We start from the raw sequence: 19,534 nt of genomic DNA, 5'->3' as shown, positions 1-19,534 counted from the left end.
AACCAGCTGGTGGTGGTTTATACAGCTCATCTTCATCACTATCAGTGCTATCATCGTCGGTAGACGAGGCATCTGACTTCTCCAAGTCATTTGGATCGACTTCTTCCTCAACCTCAGCATTTTTCTCAAAATTATCATCTGCGATCTCAGGTTCGTCAACAGGATGGTAAAAAAAATGTAAAATTCTTCAGTATCTTTGTTCCTCAACGTAGCCTGTCGCATTTGATTGATCCCTGCGTCCCCCCTCAGTACATGCAACCTTGACTCCATATCTTTACTTTTTGGATCATACCAGTAAGCCTCCTTATAGGATTGATATCCCAGTCCTTTGAACATCGTGACCAGATCGCCGAAATTGACAAAATTCAAGTCTATCGGAGGAAACTTCTCAACTTCACCATTAAGATACACTAACTCACCGCTAGCCCTCCGTGAAAAGTTACCCCCATAATGGAACACGGGAACACCAAAGACATCAACCATCTGCAAAATTTTTCAATCCACAACAAAATACAAAACCACCCCTTATTATCTAAATCTCCAAAATCTCTCTAAACAACACATGGCAAATGACCGATCCCACAACTAATCACCTATGACAATCACTTACAATCCCTATTAGTCTCATCCTACAACATTGATAGCAAATAACGGCCATAAGCAGAACGATTGAACATCAATGTACTTACCACTCTTTACGGCAAACGCAGGTATAATCACGGAGCTTCAATATAGAACTCCTCCACGAAACTGCAACGACGACAATGCAAAGACGAAGCGTTGTATTTTTTGGAGGGAAAAGCTTAGTGGGCTTCTTGTAATTCTTTGGCACGGATATGGGCAGCACTGGCATATTTCATAAGTCGCACTCACCACTGCAAAACATTAACCAAAAACGACGTCGTCCGAGTGCCCAAGAACTACAATGTCTCATTACTTTCTCCACTAGCACCACGTCAGTCCCGTTACCACCATCCTGAAGACATGTGCGCATATCCACGCCACATAGGCGCTAGGTGAATAGAATCCATTACGTGTTGGATACCAAATTGAATGGGAGAACCGGTTTGTACAACATTTTGATTGGTGAGGAATCGTTTTGTATTTTCCAATCCTAAAAAAGTTAAAAGTCCACGATTTAAAAGATTAGGGACAAATTTATCCTTTAGCCTTAAAATAATTACACACTCATTTTTCACTTCAGCAATTTCATACCCATTTCATATCCTCGAGACATATTACCCAATCTAGAAAGTAGAAAATCCATACGCAGACATGACACATCTACAACCCTGTCTCCTCCTCATCCGGTCATTCCCTCGACCCTAACCCTAAAACTCAAGCCACGTCAGCTTCGCCTCCGCAGCAGCAACTCCATCAATTATCAAAAGACCCCAACATTTAAAATTTTCGTTTTGAGTGATTTTGACAGCTCTGCCATTCCCCCAAGAGCAAATGCTGCTTCCCGCAGTGGCGGTCTCAACAAAATGACGTGCTTAGTTTCCACAAGCTTCGCTTTTCCGGTACGTATTTCTCTGCCGCGGCCACCACCACCAATCAAGGTACTTTCACTTTGTAAACTTGTCTGTCTCTTCGAACCCTAGCTTTTCTTTCAAAACGGCTTATGTATTTATTTATTTATTCAATTTAATTTTGAATGATTTTTGTCTTCAGGAAGTGCAGCGATTAGAATCTTCTCTGGTTAGATTTTCAAGCAGTGAAACTGTTACTGCAGGTTAGATTCTTCTTTTCAGGGCTATGCATTGTAACTGTTTGTGATTATATCTTGCTTATAGAGCGTTTAACTGACATTGCAATGCTCATGGCTTGTTTTTTTATTTTTCTCTAATAATAATTCATGCAATCTGAAATTTATCAGGTAACATTAGTTAATTAACAAATTGTGTTCAATTTTAATTTGTTGGAATGCCCATGTTGGATTTTTGTATGAGAATTACTCATTATTATAAGGGTGGAACTGCCGAAGATATGTTTACTGCTGGTTAAGTAGGACTCGGATTTTAAGTAGCATAATAACTTTGGTACCTAGTTTTAATAAATTAGTACATTGTTCTAAGCTGCAGGTTAGATTGGGAATTTTGTCCCTTTGGGCATCTCTAAATGCTGGCAAATTAGTCTTTGGAAAATATTTTTTAGTTTATGGTATCCCAATCGTAATCTGTAATGATGAGTAATGAGCTTTTGAGGACCAAATTGGTTGTTCTACCTCTTTATTTGTGTGGTAAATATTCTGTCAGGCAGAGTGCAATTGTAGCTAAAGTCACTTACGATTAATTAGTTAGTTGTTACAGGTGGTAGCTCCTAACAGGTTCAGTTTGTTAGGTCTATGTGCTAAGTTAATTAACAAGTTAAACTTGGAAGCTGACTTGTATATAAGCTAGGATTAAACACTGATTAGGTAAGAATTCAGAATTCATATTGAAGCTTCCCAAACTCTGCTCTTGAATATTCTCCATCCTCACCACCTTTCTTTGCTTCTCAGAAAAGTTTTGTCACTCTCCCCCCCCCCCCCCCTTTCTCTCTCTCTCTCTCTCCCCCCTCTCTCTCTGTGCTTGTTGCTGCAAAAAGCCTTAAACATAGTCATGCAGCAGGTGCAAGTATATGGGTAGCTTGAATGTCAACATCAGAATTACACCAGGCAAAATTTGGAAGTTATATTTAAAGCAGAGTTTGCAGCATCATGGTTGCATTTGGTGTTTTATTTATTTATTTATTTATTTATTTATTTATTGTATGACAGGATATATTTTATTTTCAGCTCAAAAGACTCTTGTTGCTTGCAGTTCAAATCGTCACATTTTATCCTTGAAAGGAAGGTTTCAACATTGCTTGATGTCATGCACAAGATTTATATATGAATCTTTCTCTTATAATATGAATAATGTACATTGCATGGAAATATTTTTATGTGGTTATTGGGTAGGACCTGATGATGATGATGGTTGGGGATTTGTGGAAGCTGTGATTAATCAAATTACTTGATTTTGTTTGTTTGATTTCTTCTTTTTCTTCCTTTTTTTTTTCTCCCGTAAGCTCAATTTTGCTTCGTTCATATCAATTATCAGATGTTTTAGTAACAGCCAGGAAGCTGAGTACAACTATTATTTATTTGTGAGTTTACAGGTTAAAGCCTTAAACAGCTTTGCTAAAAGACACTATAAGAGAATACATATATTACTTTGGTAAGTGTAGTGTTGATGTGAGCGGTTAAATGTTACTATGGTACTCTAAGACTCTGTTTGGTTTTGAAAATATGCAAGATATTGAAAATAAGATACAAATGATAAAGACAAAAAAATGAGTATTTTTGTATTTTATTTAATGATAAATTAGGATAAATTATGAAAGTTTAATTTATTTTTATTTTTTTTCATTTAAAAAATTTGAGAAAAGTGTTTATTAACACTACTAACAATTGTTCAAACAAAAATTTATATACATGAACTAAAAGTTGTGTTTTTGAAAAATAAGGAATTTAGTTTATCATTTTACAAACTCATTGATCAAATTAATTCATTAAGCTAATTTCATGTGCAAGTTCATGGAAATTACCTCTGTAGCAAAATATTACTACAGAAAATGTAAAAGTGGAAACAAATATGCTAATTAGGTCATTAAATTAAGATATAGGTAATTGAGATAGAATGAGATACCATGTGCTATAACTATAACAATTCTAATCTGATTAGTCTCAATAGGGTAGGTACTAGGTACTTCACTAAATTCCATGGAATATTAAAAATTTTAGTTAGGTGAATACTTGTCAGTAACTAACAGCGCAATAGATTGCAGTCTAGTGCGAATATGCTACACTTCAAATCGCCATTGATTTGTTGCTACGCTGCATATAGAATATAAATGTGCTATATATATATGGCTGCTTCTGCAATGCTCATGCTTAATATGCCAAGCCTCTAATATTGGAAATTAAACGAGGAAATGATAGGATTTTTAAATAAATAAAATAAAATAAAATAAAAAAATTATCATTATATACAATTTTCAGATTATTTAGTATTTACATTTTTAAATTCTATTATTTTTGTCGTTTATACTGCAAACAATATAAATAATAAAACTACATCACTTATCTACGATATTAACAAAATATGTATATGCATATCATGTGACAAAAGGATCATAGTAACAGTAAAAAAATTTATGCTTATGTAAGTATAGATCCATAAATTCCATATCACACATCAATATCTATCCTTTTCTTTTCTTCTTACAAATTGCCATAAGCGAGTGTATATCGAAATGCACACATGAAGGATGGTGAGAATGATGTATGCTTTGATTGTGTGCGTTCTATACTAATGCGAACTCATTGTATGAATTTTCTAGTTGAGTTTAAGAACCTCATATTTATTGATGGAGCTCAATGTTGAGGTTGGGAATATCGGAGAGTGTGTTGGACCTTTAAACTCCAGGCAGCATGTTCTATTAAAAAAGGAAAAGTATAGGTGAACAATGAAAATATTAAACAATGTAAACAATAGATATATCGGATGTTCATTTTACTAGTGTACGGATGGTTATTTTAATATTAAAATTTAGAGGGTTAATTTGGAGGTGTAGTGTGTTTTTATTTGATTGGTGGTTGTTCATATTGTTCAACAAAGTCATTGTCTCCCTAGCATTCCCCATTAAAAAACGACGATAGTTCTAGAGGTTCGGCACCACGACCACAACCTCATATCTAGCACCTTACTCCAGTCAACTATATAGAGGAGGACTCTGAGTTGGAAGAGGAATAAGTAGTTGAGACCAATACACGCAAGAGGATAAGTAGTTGAGTCAGTTATATAGCCAACCAGACAGATGATATCATCAGTTATAGGGCAGACATGCATCACGTGCATTTGTGTGATTTGTTTGAGTATGTATTTGTATTGGTTTGTATAATTGCTTATCTGTAATGCACTGTTACTTGTTCTATATGCTGTACTTGCTATCCATAATTGTGATTTCCTTGTATGCTTTGTATGTGTGTGCAATTGAGAGATCCCTCGTGTGATGAAAGTGTGACGAGAGTTGTTCCACCGGTGATTCGGAAGGTTAGGAGGAGACAGAAGGCGGGGTGTCCGGTTAAAGATTGAGTTAGGACCTAACTACTTTAGACAACCACCCTAACTTATGGTTTAGTACATAGTTATCAAAACCGAACCGATAATCAACCCGGTCATATGACCGGATCACTGAATTACTGGTTCAACCGGTGGATTACTAATTCACCCGATTAACCTGGTCATAACTAAAAAAATATAAAATTATATAAATAAATATTGAAATAATGTCTTAAAACTTCAAATTTGAGTCTTACAAACATTAATAATCAAATATCAAGTCTTAAACATAACTAATAATCTAAAAGAAGAGTTAATAAATTAGTCTCTAGTGGCAAATATGTTCTCAATTTAAATCAACAAGAGCAAGTTAAAGATAACACAATCATTAAATCAAGTCCAAGGGGTGAGCTCAAAGTCGGCATCAGGGGTAGGAGTAGATGATGCTTGTTCTTGAGATGGTGGCGTTTCTGATTGTGTTTGAGATGAAGCCATTTTTAAAATTCTAGCAAAGAAACCAAAAATATTTTCAGCAACAAAGGATTTGCTTAAATCAGTTTTTAAGCAACACAACAACCACCACCATTTCACCAAAGTTCCCTAATTCAACTAACAGTAACTCTAAACAAACCAGTAATAACCAGCAATAGCTCTAAAAAAGCCACAGTAAAATACAATAGCAGCAACCAGCAACTAAAAAACTATATACCAAATTACCAACACAGCAACCAGCAACAAACAGGAAGAAGATGAATTGTTGCTGAGCAACAGTAACAACCAGCAACTAAAAATACAGCAAACAGCAACAATTCAATAGATTTTAACCAACAACAATAGAACAGATTTTAACTAATATACCAACCAGCAACCACCAGGCACCAACAATACAATTCAAAAACAATTTTAACTAAAATTCGACTAGCTTCAACAACTACTCTAAAAAATCAAATTTATCAACAGATTCCATAACAATAGGTCAATAGCAGAGGCACTGAGGCAGAAGATGAATTGTTGCTGAGCTTTCTGACGGTGAGGTGAGGGGAGAAGCAGTGACGGCCGGAAGAAGTAACGACGCCACGGAGAGTGACCTCGTCTGATGAGGGTTCGGCGATGTGAGGCACCGACAAACGACAGAAGCAAAGGCAGCGAAGTAGAAGCAGAAGAAGCACAACCCACAAACGACCAATATAACAACGAACACAGCGAGGTGAGGGGAGAAGCAGTGACGGCCGGGAGAAGTGAGCCGCCGCAGAGAGTGACGACGCCGTGGAGAGTGATGACGACGTTAGGCGGTGACTGATGAGGCCGATTGATGAATTTTTGTTTTTGGTCTCCGACACTCAACACTCAACTCTCAAGAGATCTGTCTCAGTCTCTCAGATCAGATGCCATTAGGGAGATGTGAGTGAGGCAATGGGGGAAGGGGGGATAGCCTAGGGTTCATTTCAGATTCAACTATGGTTTAGTATATTTCATTAAGTTTAAATCTAAGTGTCGGAGTTCTAGGATTGCGTCTGACTTTTCCAGGACCTTATACATTATGTACGTTGTCACCTTTACCATACTTAGAATCTCCGGTTCTCATTCCATACATATATTTTTTTTCAGATGTAGGATGCGAGACACCGCACTAAGCAATCTGGAGACTCTTGGAAGTGAAGAACAATCTTGGGACTCAGTGTTTGTGTTTTGTTTATGTTTATATATGTATATAGATTCTCCACCTTGTATATATTATGTTTTGACTCGCTTAGAGACTTACTTGGAGAAATAGGTATTTTGGAGAAATAGGTATTTTGTCATATATATATATATATATATATACTCTGGCTGGTCTTTGCTTCGCAAGCCGAGCCTAAAGCTTGATAATTGTATTTTTGGAATTCTGATCTTATATATATACTTTATCTTTTTCGCCTGATCTTATCTACTTTTCTACGTTTTGAGTGATGCGCTTTTCTGTTTGCTTTTCGTTTAACTTTTTTTCCAAAGTTCCTAGATATTTCCCTTTTTCAATATATCTATTACGTATTTTTACTTTTAAAGGTTATAGCTTCTTGTCACCTTTGATTTATATCCTAGGTGTAAAGCTCTGTGTAGTAGGGTATTACATGCTTCTCCCTCAGTAACAACTAACAAGCAATGGTGTCAAGATGATAAGAATCTGATTTCATGGATGTTAGCCTCCATGAGTTCGGAATTTACGCCTAAGATGGTTTCTTGTGCATTTGCCCATGAAATCTATACGAAGATACAAGAATATTTTGAAAAATTCACCAAATTTAGGGTTAGGCAGTTCAAGAATCATTTGAAGTCAATAAAAAAACATGGTCTCTCTACTAGTGATTAATCTACAAGATCAAGTTTATTCCTGATTCCATTGCCGTACTTAGCAGTCCCCTAACAACATCAGAAGAACACATTGATTTTTTTTGGAAGGCTTGGATGAAGACTATCAAAGGATTGTTAGCATTATGAATTTTAAATCGGAGATTTATTCTCCGCAAGAAGTGGAAAATCTAAACTTGACTCATGAAGAGTCGGTGGATAAGCATCGAAAATCTCATACTTTGGTTCCTCATGCTCACTTTACACATGCTTCATTTCCTTCAATTCCAAATGGTAGAGGTACTGGGGGTAGAAGAGGTCGAGGTGGAAGTCGATTTCAACGGGGAGGTCGATCTTTCTACTAGTCACCGAGATCGCAGTGTCAGGTATGTGGCCGCATTGGATACATAGCTTGGCGTTGCTTCTAAAGGTTCAATCAAGAGATACATCCTCTTTCTCAACCATAATCTCAGAATTCAAGATTTAGTCAACCCAATTTTACCTCTTCAATCACGCCCCAAACCGGTTCAAGTTCATCCACACCTCCACCTCTCGTGCCATCATTCCACAACCCTGCGACTTATGTTGCTGTGCCATCTTCGATTGCTGATCCTGCTTGGTATCCTGATTCAGATGGCTCACATCATGTGACACCTGATCAGTCTAATCTGACTTCTAGCCTTGAGTATACAGGTCCGGAGCAGGTTCAGATTGGAAATGGGTCAGGTATACCGATTTTGCATGTTTGAAATTCATATCTTTATGCATTGCATTCAAAAAGATGGTTTTCACTTCAACAATTAATTCACACACCAGGAATCACAAAAAATATTATCAGGGTTTCAAAGTTTGCAGAAGATAACAACGTCTATTTTCAATTTCATGCATTCCATTGCATTGTTAAATGCAAATTTTCTCACCAAGTTCTTTTCCAGGGTTTTAGAAAAGGTGGACTTTATCAATTTATTAATATCACTGTTCTACACCCTGTAGTTGTAGCCCCCTCTCCTTCACTTTATTCCGTTCAATGTTTTTCTCATGACTTGTGGCATAAAAGATTAGGCCACTCAGCATATAGAACAGTTCAGTTAATACTGAATCATTGTAATTTTTGTGATAAACGTATGAATAATACTGTATCTTCTAATTCTGTGTGTGAAAATTGTGCTCATGCCAAAATGCATCAAACTCCATTTTCTAAACCATTAACTGTATATCTCCTTTGCAATTAGTGTTTTCAGATGTTTGGGGTCCAACGTCCTTAATATCTCATCTTGGTTTTCGTTATTATGTTATATTTATCGATGCATACTCTCGCTATGTCTGTATATACCTATTGCTCAATAAATCACAAGTTTTTCAGGCATTCAAACAATATAAAGCTTATATAGAAAATCTGACAAGGTTGTACAATAAAACAATTTCAAACTGATGATGAAACCGAATATACATCTCATGTTTTTAATGAGTTTTTAGCAAAAGAAGGTATTCATTACAGGTATTACAGGTATTACTGCGTCAATGCCACTACTATACTAGGATAAGGCTGTCACAAGAAACTTACTTGATTAATAAACTTCCATCCTAGGTTCTATCTAATAAATCTCCCTATGAATTGTTATTTTCATAAACTCCTGATTATAGTATGTTAAGAGTATTTGGTTGTGCATGCTATCCTTGGTTAAGACCTTACAATAGACATAAACTTGAAAACAGGTATAAAAAATGTGTTTTTCTTGGATATTCCCTAGATTTTAAGGGTTATAGGTCTCTTTCATCCAGTAGCAAAATTTATGTTTCTCGAAGCGTTCATTTTGATGAAACACATTTCCCATATTCTGAATTATTCACTAATAATTTTTCTGTTAAGAAGTTAGCTCATCCCATAAATAGTCATGATTTTGCCCCTTTATTCACCCGCCATAACTTACAACATATAGCTAATCGTGTTCCTGTTGAGAATAACACTTCTCAATCAGCTAGTGCTACTCTCTCTTTTAATTCTAATCGTTTGGATAAGCTTGTCCATGAGCCTCTTAATACCACCGTGAGTTCTGATTTACCCCTTAACTCCACCTCTATCCCTATTTCAGGCATAAAAATTTAACTCCCTCACTTAGATAATCATGTCACTGTAGCTCATTCACCTTCTATTTAACATTCAACACTCAATACCAATGTTCTGAAAACTGGATCGGACCGGTCGGTTTAACTGGATTAATTGAGAACCGGTCAACTAGCCGCTCTGGTCCACCTATAAAATTGTTCTGAAAAAATTGGGAAAAAACTGGCTTAACCGGTGGTTAACTAGCGAACCGGGCGAACTGACCGGGTTTCAGCAGGCACCGGTTCCCTCTCCAGGTAACGAAACAGCGTCGTTTGGCGTTGAAAAAAAAAAAGAAGGCTGAAGTGAAGTGAATTCTGAATGCGTTGCAATTTTAATCTCTTCGAAAAAGACTCCTGGACTTGGTCACCTCCCACTCCCAACCCTAATCTCACTCCCAACCCTAATCTCTTTGAGCTTCTGCCTACGAAGGACACCAGCCACCGTCAAACGAAACAGACGCAGGAGCCAAGCGCTACTATCGCGGATCAAAGCCTCACCGTCGCGGGTCGTCGCCTCACCGTCTCGGGTTGTTGCCTCACCGTCGTGGGTCGAAGCCTCACCGTCGTGGGTTGTCGTCTAGCTCGGGCCTTCTATGCCCTTCTGCACTTAGTTCTGGCTCTTCTTCTGTTCTTTTATTTTTCATTTTTTCAATCTTTTTGAGTTTTTATTTTGAGTACTGTGGTTTGACTTTTTTTCAATTAAATTTTTATTCAGTGAAGAATTTAAGGAAAATTTAAAGTAGGTTTATATTCTTCAGATGCAGAGTTCTTCTGCTCTCTTGTTCTGTTTTTTAATTTTTTATTTTGTTTATTATATGATTAATCATTCTATAATGTTGAATAATTTGATATATGTTCAATTTTAGAATTCTGCTCTGTTGATGTAGGTTCAATTTTTTATTTTTCAATTATGCTCTGTTGAATTAACTAGATGAATTGTTGAATTTAATTATGTTGAATGCCATATGAATTGTATGAACCATAAATTGATATATTGGTCTAGAATCTAGATTTCTAGAATTCTGAATTTAGACGGAACAGTCACAAAATGATCAGCAACAACAACATAATTCTGTACAAGAATCTCAGACAGGTTCCTCTTGAAGAAAATCTGACCCGGCTTGGGAATATTTCAATGTTAAGTATGATAAAAATCATAAGGCACAATATACATGTATCTTTTGTTTGAATACTTATAATGGAGGGGGGATATATAGGATGAAATATCATCTTGCGAAAATTTCTTGACAAATTAAAGTATGTAACAAAGTCACTGAAGAAGTTGAACTTCAATTCAAAAGGATTCTGATGGAAAACAAAAAAAAAAAGATGGAAAAAAGAAAATTTGAGGAGGAGTCTTATAGTGGGGAAACACATGCACAAGAGGCTTAATCGTCTAACCCTGTACAAGTTGCTGTTCCTACAACAACGAGAGACAATGAAAAGAGAAGAGCTATAGTAGCTACACAAATTAGAAGTTACTTTAAAGAAAGGACTACTCCAGGATCTCAACCGACTTTGAAAAGTGTTTTGGCTAGTAAAGAAATTATGCACAAGGCTAAGTTGGGACTTGCCAAATGGATCGTTGATGCACGTATTCCTTTCAATGCAATTCAATCACCTTACTTTCAACCTGCATTGGATGGTATTGCTGCAATTGGACCTGGTTTCAAGGGACCGTTATATGATGAAATGAGAGCTCATTTGCTAGCCGATCTTAAGAGAGAGTGTCAGTTGCTTGTTGAAAAGTATAGGAGCTCATGGAAAAGCACCGGTTGTACGCTGATGGCAGATGGGTAGACTGATCAAAGGCAACGAACTTTAATTAACTTTGTAGTTTATTGTCCTGCTGGTATGTCATTTGTTAAGACTGTTGATGCTTCTGATATGATAAAAACTGTCGATGCATTGTTTAATTTGTTTGCTGATGTTATTGAGTGGGTTGGGCCTAGTAATATTGTGCATGTAGTCACTGATAATGCTGTTAATTATGTCTGCTGAAAAACTTATTCATGAAAAATACCCAAATATATTTTGGTCTCCTTGTGCTACCCATTGTATCAATCTTATTTTGAAAGATATTGCAAGTATTCCTCACATAGTTGACCTTGCTTCCCGTGCTTCAAAAGTGACTGTGTTTGTTTACAATCATATGATCTATTGTCTTGGCTTAGAAAAAGAAAAAGTTGGACAGAAATTGTTCGACCACGAGTCACACATTTTGTCACTGTTTTCATTACTTTGAAAAGCATATATGATCACAAGGAAGATTTGCAGGCATTGATAGTGGACAAATATTTCACTTCTCATAAGTTAGCCAAAAGTGCTAATGGAAAGATTGTTAGTTCAATTGTCTTGGATAGTAAGTTTTGGCCAGATTGTGTTACCACTGTGAAAATTGTTGGTCCTCTTATTAAGTTGTACTGTTGAGACTTGTTGATGCTGATGAAAAATCCTCTTTGAGAATCGTGTATGAAGGCATGCAAAGAGCCAAAAATACTATCAAGATAATGTTTAGAAATAGAAAAGCTGCTTATACACCATACACGAGTATCTTGAAAATGGGGTGGGATAAGTATTTGAAGCGTGATCTCCATGCGGCAGTGTACTTTTTAAATCCAGGCATTTTCTATAGTGAGGGTTTTGTTGAGAAGGCAAACGTTTTCAGATCTTTACTTAATTTGCTTGATGTTGAAACACTTTGTGATGACTCAATTGTCGCAATGCAAGAGATACAGCTGTATCGAGATTGTAAAGAAAGTTTTGGGAGGGAAAGTGCTAAGAGAGCGACATCAAGACTCGAACCTGGTAAGTTATTTCATATCCAAGTTCAGTTTAGTTTGAAAGTTTAATATGTTGGGTGATAAACATTAAAAAGTAGTTGATTTTTATATCTACGTAGGTGAATGGTGGAGGCTACACGGTGGGAGTGCTCCTAATTTGCAAAAAATTGCAGTCCGTCTTCTTCATCAAACCTCTTCTTCATCTGGATGTGAGAGGAACTGGAGCCTTTTTGAACAAATCCATTCAAAGAGGAGGAACCGGTTAGAGCATCAAAGGCTAAGTGACATTGTTTATGTCACCTATAACCTACGCCTTCAATCTAGGTTGCATCGAAAGAAGAGAAATTATGATCCAATTGACATTCAAAGCATTGACACGGTAGATTTTTGGGTATGGCAAATGAGGATGATCCTGAATTTACTAATGGAGATGTTGAAGGCATTAAAAGTTTAATATACACTGATAATGCTATGCTTTCGTATCCTAATGGTGAGTGACATAGCAAACTTTGTTTCCTTCCATAAAGATACATGTCATTAATATTGATTTCTTATTGAGTTTTCTTTCTATTTTATTAGATGGAGGAGACATGGAAGTTGAAGTAGATATGCCTGATGTTGTAATTGAATTCTCAAATACTTCTTTTGGTGGTATTTATAAAGATGCTGGCTTTGGATTACCTGTTTATGATGGAGACATCGGAACACTTAATGATGATTATGACTTCTAATGAGTAGTGTCTTTGTTTAGTTGATTGTTGAATATTGTGTCTTTTGGTTGCAAAACATTGTATTTGTCATTTATGTGCATTTTGATTTCTTTAGTTATAAATTTTGATATTTGAAGTTGTTTATGACCTTTAAATGATAAATTATGTATTGTTCATTTTGTGAAATTGTTAAATTTTGAATCTTATTATTGTAAAAATTATTGAATTTAACTTTTTAAAATTGTGTATTATTTTTTATAATTTTACTCTATATTTAATTAACCAGTTCAACCACGGTTCAATCTCAATTAAACTATTAAACTATTGAACCAGTCACTTGACCGGTTTGATGACTGGTCCAATTCTTACAACCTTGCTCAATACTAATAGACATTTTATGGTTACTAAATCTAAGGCTCAAACCCGTACTCCCAATGTTTTAAATTCTATTGTTGCAGCCCCTGATTACACACAACAACCACCAAAATTAGCTAAATTAGCTATTACTCTTCCTCACTGGCATAGAGCTATGAGATATGAATATCAAGCTCTTATGAAAGCTAATACCTGGACTGTAGTGCCACCACCACATAATGCCGAAATTATAGGTAGTAAATGGGTCTTCACTATTAAGAAACATCTACATGGAACTATACAAAAGTACAAAGCACGATTTGTTGCTCAAAGCTTTTATCAAGAGGAAGGCTGACTTTGAACAAGTTTTTAGTCCTGTGATTAGGCTAGCTACAATTCGGTTAGTCTTGAGTATAGCTTTATCTAAAAACTAGGTCTTGAGGCAATTTGATTTCAATAATGTTTTTTTGAATGGGGATTTAAATCAGGTCTTACATAAGCAACAACCTGTTGGCTCTTCCAATTATGTTTGTAAATTGCATAAGTCCATTTATATATTAAAACGGGCCCTTAGACAATAGTTTACCAAATTAAGTTCTACACTCCACTCTTGTAGTTTTCGTAACACAAAATCTGATACATCTTTATTTGTTAGGTAAGATTGTGGTTCTGTTGTTTACCTTTTGTGCTATGTCGATGATATAATCGTTACAAGGAACAATGCTATTGAAGTATAAACTCTAATTTCTTAACTAGACAACATGTTTTCTTTAAAGGACTTAGCACTTTAAATTACTTTTTGGGTATTGAGGTTCAACAAACCAATTCAGGACAACTGCATCTATCCCAAACCAAATATATAAATGATCTATTGACGATATTGGGGATGGCAGCATCCAGTTCCATGTCCACTCCGATGATATCTTCTCTTCAACTTCTCTCTACAAACTCAGAAAAGTTTGACGATCCAAAGATTTTTAGAACAGTGATTGGCTTTTTACAATATTTAACTATCACAAGACCTGATATGGCATATATAGTGAGTAAAATTAGTCAATTTATACATTCACCTCTTCTTGCTCACTAGAAAGTTGCGAAACAAGTTCTGAGATATCTACAAGGAACTAAAGAGCATGGCCTTGTGTTCCATAGATGTCAAGATGATAGATTATATGGCTTTTTCATATTTTGACTTGGTTGCTAATCTGAAAGATCGCAAATCTGTTTCTTGTTTTTGTGTTTTTTCGGCACTAATTTGATCTCTTGGACTTGCAAGAAACAACACACTATTAGTTGATCCTCTACTGAAGCTGAATTTCGAAGCATTGCATCCTGGGAAGCAGAGTTGGAGTGGCCGAAAAACTTGCTTCTTAAGTTATACATTCCTCTCAACACCGCTCCTACAATTTTCTATGACAACATGAGTACCGTTCTTTTCACGACAAATCCTGTCCTTCATGATAGGACCAAGCACTCTCAATTGAAGGTGCAACTAATTCGTGACAAACTTCAGCAACGGTCTCAACATGTGGTTCACGTTCCTGGTTCTGATCAGATTGTGGATGTATTGACTAAATCATTGTCAAGACCTTTGAGAGGTTAAGAGCCAAACTTCGAGTTTTTCTATGGCCCTACTCGAGTCTGAGTGGTATTAACACCACACATCAAGAGAGCAAGATTGAGGAATTCAACAAGTAAAGGGTACTTCTTGGTACTCTGTTTAACTGTAAAATAGTTTTAAGCTGTTGTAATTAGTAGGTGTTATATAAAGAATGTTTTCTATTGTCAAGTCTAATTAGGCTTTTTTGTTATTGAGCAGATTAAGTTTTTGTTAAAAGTGCACTACACTTCACAAAAAATCTCTCTATTCTTCTTGTTGCTTCCACTAAATACTCTGTTTTCCATTAAATACCATTATTAATATAAGCAATATTCATAAGGACACCTACAGTGCCTCCATGTAGCACTTAGACAAAATTTTGAATACTGGTTAAGACCTAATTTTGTCTATTAATAAATATTGTCCACAAAATTTTGTTCTTGGCTTTGAGGTGTATAAGTATGGAGGACCTTCACTTGTTTGACATCCACAATATCTCATGGCCATGCCCATCACTTGAATAACACTCTTGTTTGTGATGTCATCATCATACAAGCTAGCTAATTTTTTGTTTCCATTCCAATTTTGCAAAATGCAACACAACACAAATACTATTTCAAACTTTGTAGTTTGTACAGAAAAGTCTCAACAGACAAGTAAAAGAGAATGTCCCAAATCTATCGTAATTAGGTCGTATAACAAGGTTTCGAGAATATTGCTAGCGTTGCAGCAAAATTCATTTGTATGAGAAATATAGTGGGGCATTGCTTATAGTTGTTGCCCAAGATAAAAATTTTTACATTCTTCCCACTATATTTGTGATTATAGAGTCTGAATTGAGTTGTCATGAATTTTTTCTTGACAAATTTGAGATAACATATTAGATGAGGAGGGATTTAGATAATGGCGATAAAAAATTAGAGATTAAAATAGAGGATGAGATCATAAGTTAGGTTAGGATGAATAATTTAAAAATTTTAAATTTTTTAAGATTCGAGTAGTTTTATTAATTAAAATTTATTTTTTTAATAAATTTATCAGGATTTTAAATATTTAAAGATAAAAATAATAATTTATTTTATATATACAGTGTTTTTAGGTTTTTTTTCTTCTTTTAATGCGTTGAGGATAGATTTGTTTAAGTTAAATTATATTATTGACGAGAAAAATATGAATCATGAATCATTATCCATGCCATGGTTTAATTTGTCTAATATCCTGAAAAAAAGGCACATGTGACGCGGTTTGCTACAATTTGAGAGGGTCCCATTCCCTCAAAAGGAATGTATGCAGGCAGGTTATGGATCTCGATGCCGTAATTTCATGGTCGGAGCCAATGGGAACACTGTTCATTTCAAAATGCCAATTAATAATAATCTCATCATCCCTTTCTTGTGTCGTGTCTATAGAACCGGAGTTACAAACTTTAAGGTATCAATAAATTAGATTTTTTCGTGTGTAATTGTATATATTAGCGCTTCAACAACAGATACGGTCTTTTTATTGTTTTAAAAAGAATCATTTTTTATTTTTATTATTCATATAGTTATAAATTTGATATAAATAATTTTAAAATTAATTAAAATAGATGATTGGAAATATTAAAAAATATACATTTTATACGTTATTTTTTATTGAAGAAAAAATATTATTTTAGTCTTCAATATTTAGATCAAATCTTAATTTAATTCTTAATATTTCAATCATTCTATTTTAATTCAAAAAATTTTAAACAGGTTAAATTTTGTTTCACATTAAATTTGACACAAACAATTAGTATATTAAAAAGTTAATAACATTCAATTTTAATATGTAAATAAAATCAACTTACTAATATAATTTTTTTAGTTTGGAGCTTTGAAATTTGATTATTAAGATTTGATATTTTTTACTATAAGGAAAACAAAAAAAAATGTTATAAGACAGTTTTAGTTATATTTTTTATCATACGAAAATAAGAAGATATAACTTAATTAATAATATTAATATTTATATTTATTAATTTATTAATTATTCGTGTCAAATTTAATAATAAGACAATATTAATTTAAAATATTTTGGGATGGAAATAGCTAGGATACTAGCTAGATATATTAAACATTGGGAGAACAAAATTATTACTTTATTCTACATTAAAAATGTATAAAATAAATAAAAAACAATTACGGTATCATATACAGCAAAATTAATGAATTTAATTTTAATGTATTAATAATAAAACGTTTTATATATTTATTCAATCACATTCAATCTTTTAAATAATTATTTATATAATTATCTTAAAATATAATTATTTTTACTTATTATGTAATAATACGTAATTAAATATTTATGTAAAATTGTTTTAAACTCACGGTGCATCAAGATTAACTTCATAATATATTGACAAAACATTTACAAACTTTACTTAATTATAAATTAGTTAAAACATTGCACATGCATTTCCGTCCTGATGAGTTTGCTGCTTTCAATATGCTCCAAAAGTTGTGGTTTGATTTCTGGGCCGTCATAATATAATCATGTTCCTGTGTATAAGTTCTTTCAATTTGAGGTTTCAATAATATAATCTCTCATCACATGTTAAAATTTTGATCATATATATTGAACTATATAGAGTTGCATTGACTTTAAATAAAGTATGAGTACTTCACTGCTTCTAAAATCTAAAAAACTGTATTTTGTGTGCCTATATACTAAGTATTTACTAGGAATATATTGGCATACGTTGAATAACAGTCGTGCATATTTGTTAATTAGTATGAAAACGAAAATTCAATTTGATTGATATGTATAGTGAGAGTTTTCTTTTACTTTTTCTTGGGATTAATCACAAAATCATGATGAATTTACAGTTAAATAGTACTTTAAAACACAAGTTAAAAATTTTTTTAAAATATCAATTTTGAATGCAGTTTTGATATACAGTACATGTAATAAGTTTTGATAGACTTGCTTTGTACTTTTATTATATATTTATCCTTTTACTTTGAGTTTTATATTTCAATTATCGGAAAAATTAATTTAATATATTAAAAATAAAGAAATATTATTTTTACTAAAATTTTTAATTTTTAGTATTATTAACGAAATTCTTATTATATTAATAAAAATTTTTAATTTAACCAATCATATCAAGTACGCGTAGAGACGAACCGATTACTTAATCAAAAGTGGTAAGAAATAAGAATGACAATACCACCTACTCACATATATTTACTTCATCCCTATTGGAGATTTAGAGTGAGTAATTTACCCCTTTGCACCGAGGCGTGTTGTCTCTGTAGCGGGTTTTGTTACGAGACGAATAAAGTCGAGCTTAATATTTAGTGGCGTTTATCTATCTCAGGACATATATAATATTGTTCTTGCTGAGTTTGGCCGGTGTATAGCTCGTCTATCGATAAATGTTTTCAAATTTTTCGTCGGGATGAGTTATACGTCGACAAAGAGAGAACAAGGGGTGGGTACCTGCAAAAGACACTCCGACGCTCAAGTCAGTAAGTGTTTAAGAGATATAAGAATAATTCTATAATTCTATGAATATAGAATGTAAGACATGAAATAGAAATTATCATGTGTTGTATGTAATAACTATGAATAATTGAATATATTATTGAGATTAGATATAGAAGGTTCTTTTATAGGCATAAAATTGATGAATAGAATTGATGTTATGACCGTTTGGTCATTAAAATAGAAATGATGGTCATTAAGTCGGTAATGAAGGTGTCAGTTACAAGCAAAAGAATGAATGATAGTTAACACCGAGTTATAACTCATAATGCATAATAAAGATTGAGTTATAAGTATAGTTGTCAGAACCGAACCGGTAATCGAACCGGTCAAGTCACTGGGTCACTGGGTCATTGGTTCAACCGGTGGGTCACTGGTTGAACTGGTTGACTCGGTACTATGTAAATAAAAAATAAAAATAGTCAAAAGCCTAAAATTAAATTTTGAAAAATACATATTTTTACTAACATTTTAAGAATAATTAAGTCGAATTCTATAAATAACTAATACAAAAATAGACATATAATTAGTTCATACTACTATATAGTATCTTAATTAGACACAATAAGAATAACAATCTATGAATTATATCCAAAGAATAATTTCAAGGTCTAAATATTTTTGTATAATTAAATGATTATATAAATTAATTTTTTTCTTAGAATAAATAATTTTTATTTTATTTTTATATTCATTATTATTTTTTAATTTAAAATTAATTAATTTATACTTTAATTAAAAAATAATTAATTTAAAAAATATTGAGTTAAGTATTTTCATGTATATATATATATGTATTAGTTATTAAAAATTGAAATATATATTATAAAAAGCATTAGTAGTACTAAAGAAATAGGTAGCGTAGTGGTTGTCAACTTGGTTTTCAATTCAGAAGACCCAAGTTCGACTCCCACTCTCTGCATTGTGTTTTTTCAAATTTAACAACCCGCGTGCTGACGTCAGCGTGACGTCATCGCCGCGCAGGTTGACCGTTGACTGGACCGGTTCGGTTCTGATCCGTGCCGGTTTTGACCGGTTTGATCGGTCCGT

At 33.8% G+C, this 19,534-nt stretch overlaps 2 protein-coding genes across 2 annotated transcripts; both read left to right on the top strand.

Moving 5' to 3' along the window:
• The first annotated feature begins 1,230 nt into the window (after positions 1 to 1,230).
• On the top strand, positions 1,231 to 3,079 carry LOC130950546 (uncharacterized). The gene is made up of 3 exons (XM_057879070.1): positions 1,231 to 1,562; positions 1,675 to 1,735; positions 2,762 to 3,079. Exons 1-3 carry the CDS (start codon positions 1,488 to 1,490, stop codon positions 3,001 to 3,003), a joined length of 378 nt encoding a protein of 125 aa, XP_057735053.1. The 5' UTR covers positions 1,231 to 1,487; the 3' UTR covers positions 3,004 to 3,079.
• A 10,287-nt stretch (positions 3,080 to 13,366) lies between these two features.
• LOC130949462 (uncharacterized mitochondrial protein AtMg00820-like) lies at positions 13,367 to 13,726 on the top strand. Its single transcript, XM_057878174.1, has one exon. It carries the CDS (start codon positions 13,367 to 13,369, stop codon positions 13,724 to 13,726), a length of 360 nt encoding a protein of 119 aa, XP_057734157.1.
• Positions 13,727 to 19,534: the final 5,808 nt, after the last annotated feature.

Source organism: Arachis stenosperma, chromosome 9 (assembly GCF_014773155.1).
Source record: "Arachis stenosperma cultivar V10309 chromosome 9, arast.V10309.gnm1.PFL2, whole genome shotgun sequence".
Classification (NCBI taxonomy): domain Eukaryota; kingdom Viridiplantae; phylum Streptophyta; class Magnoliopsida; order Fabales; family Fabaceae; genus Arachis; species Arachis stenosperma.
This window is presented reverse-complemented; position numbering and strand designations above follow the sequence as displayed.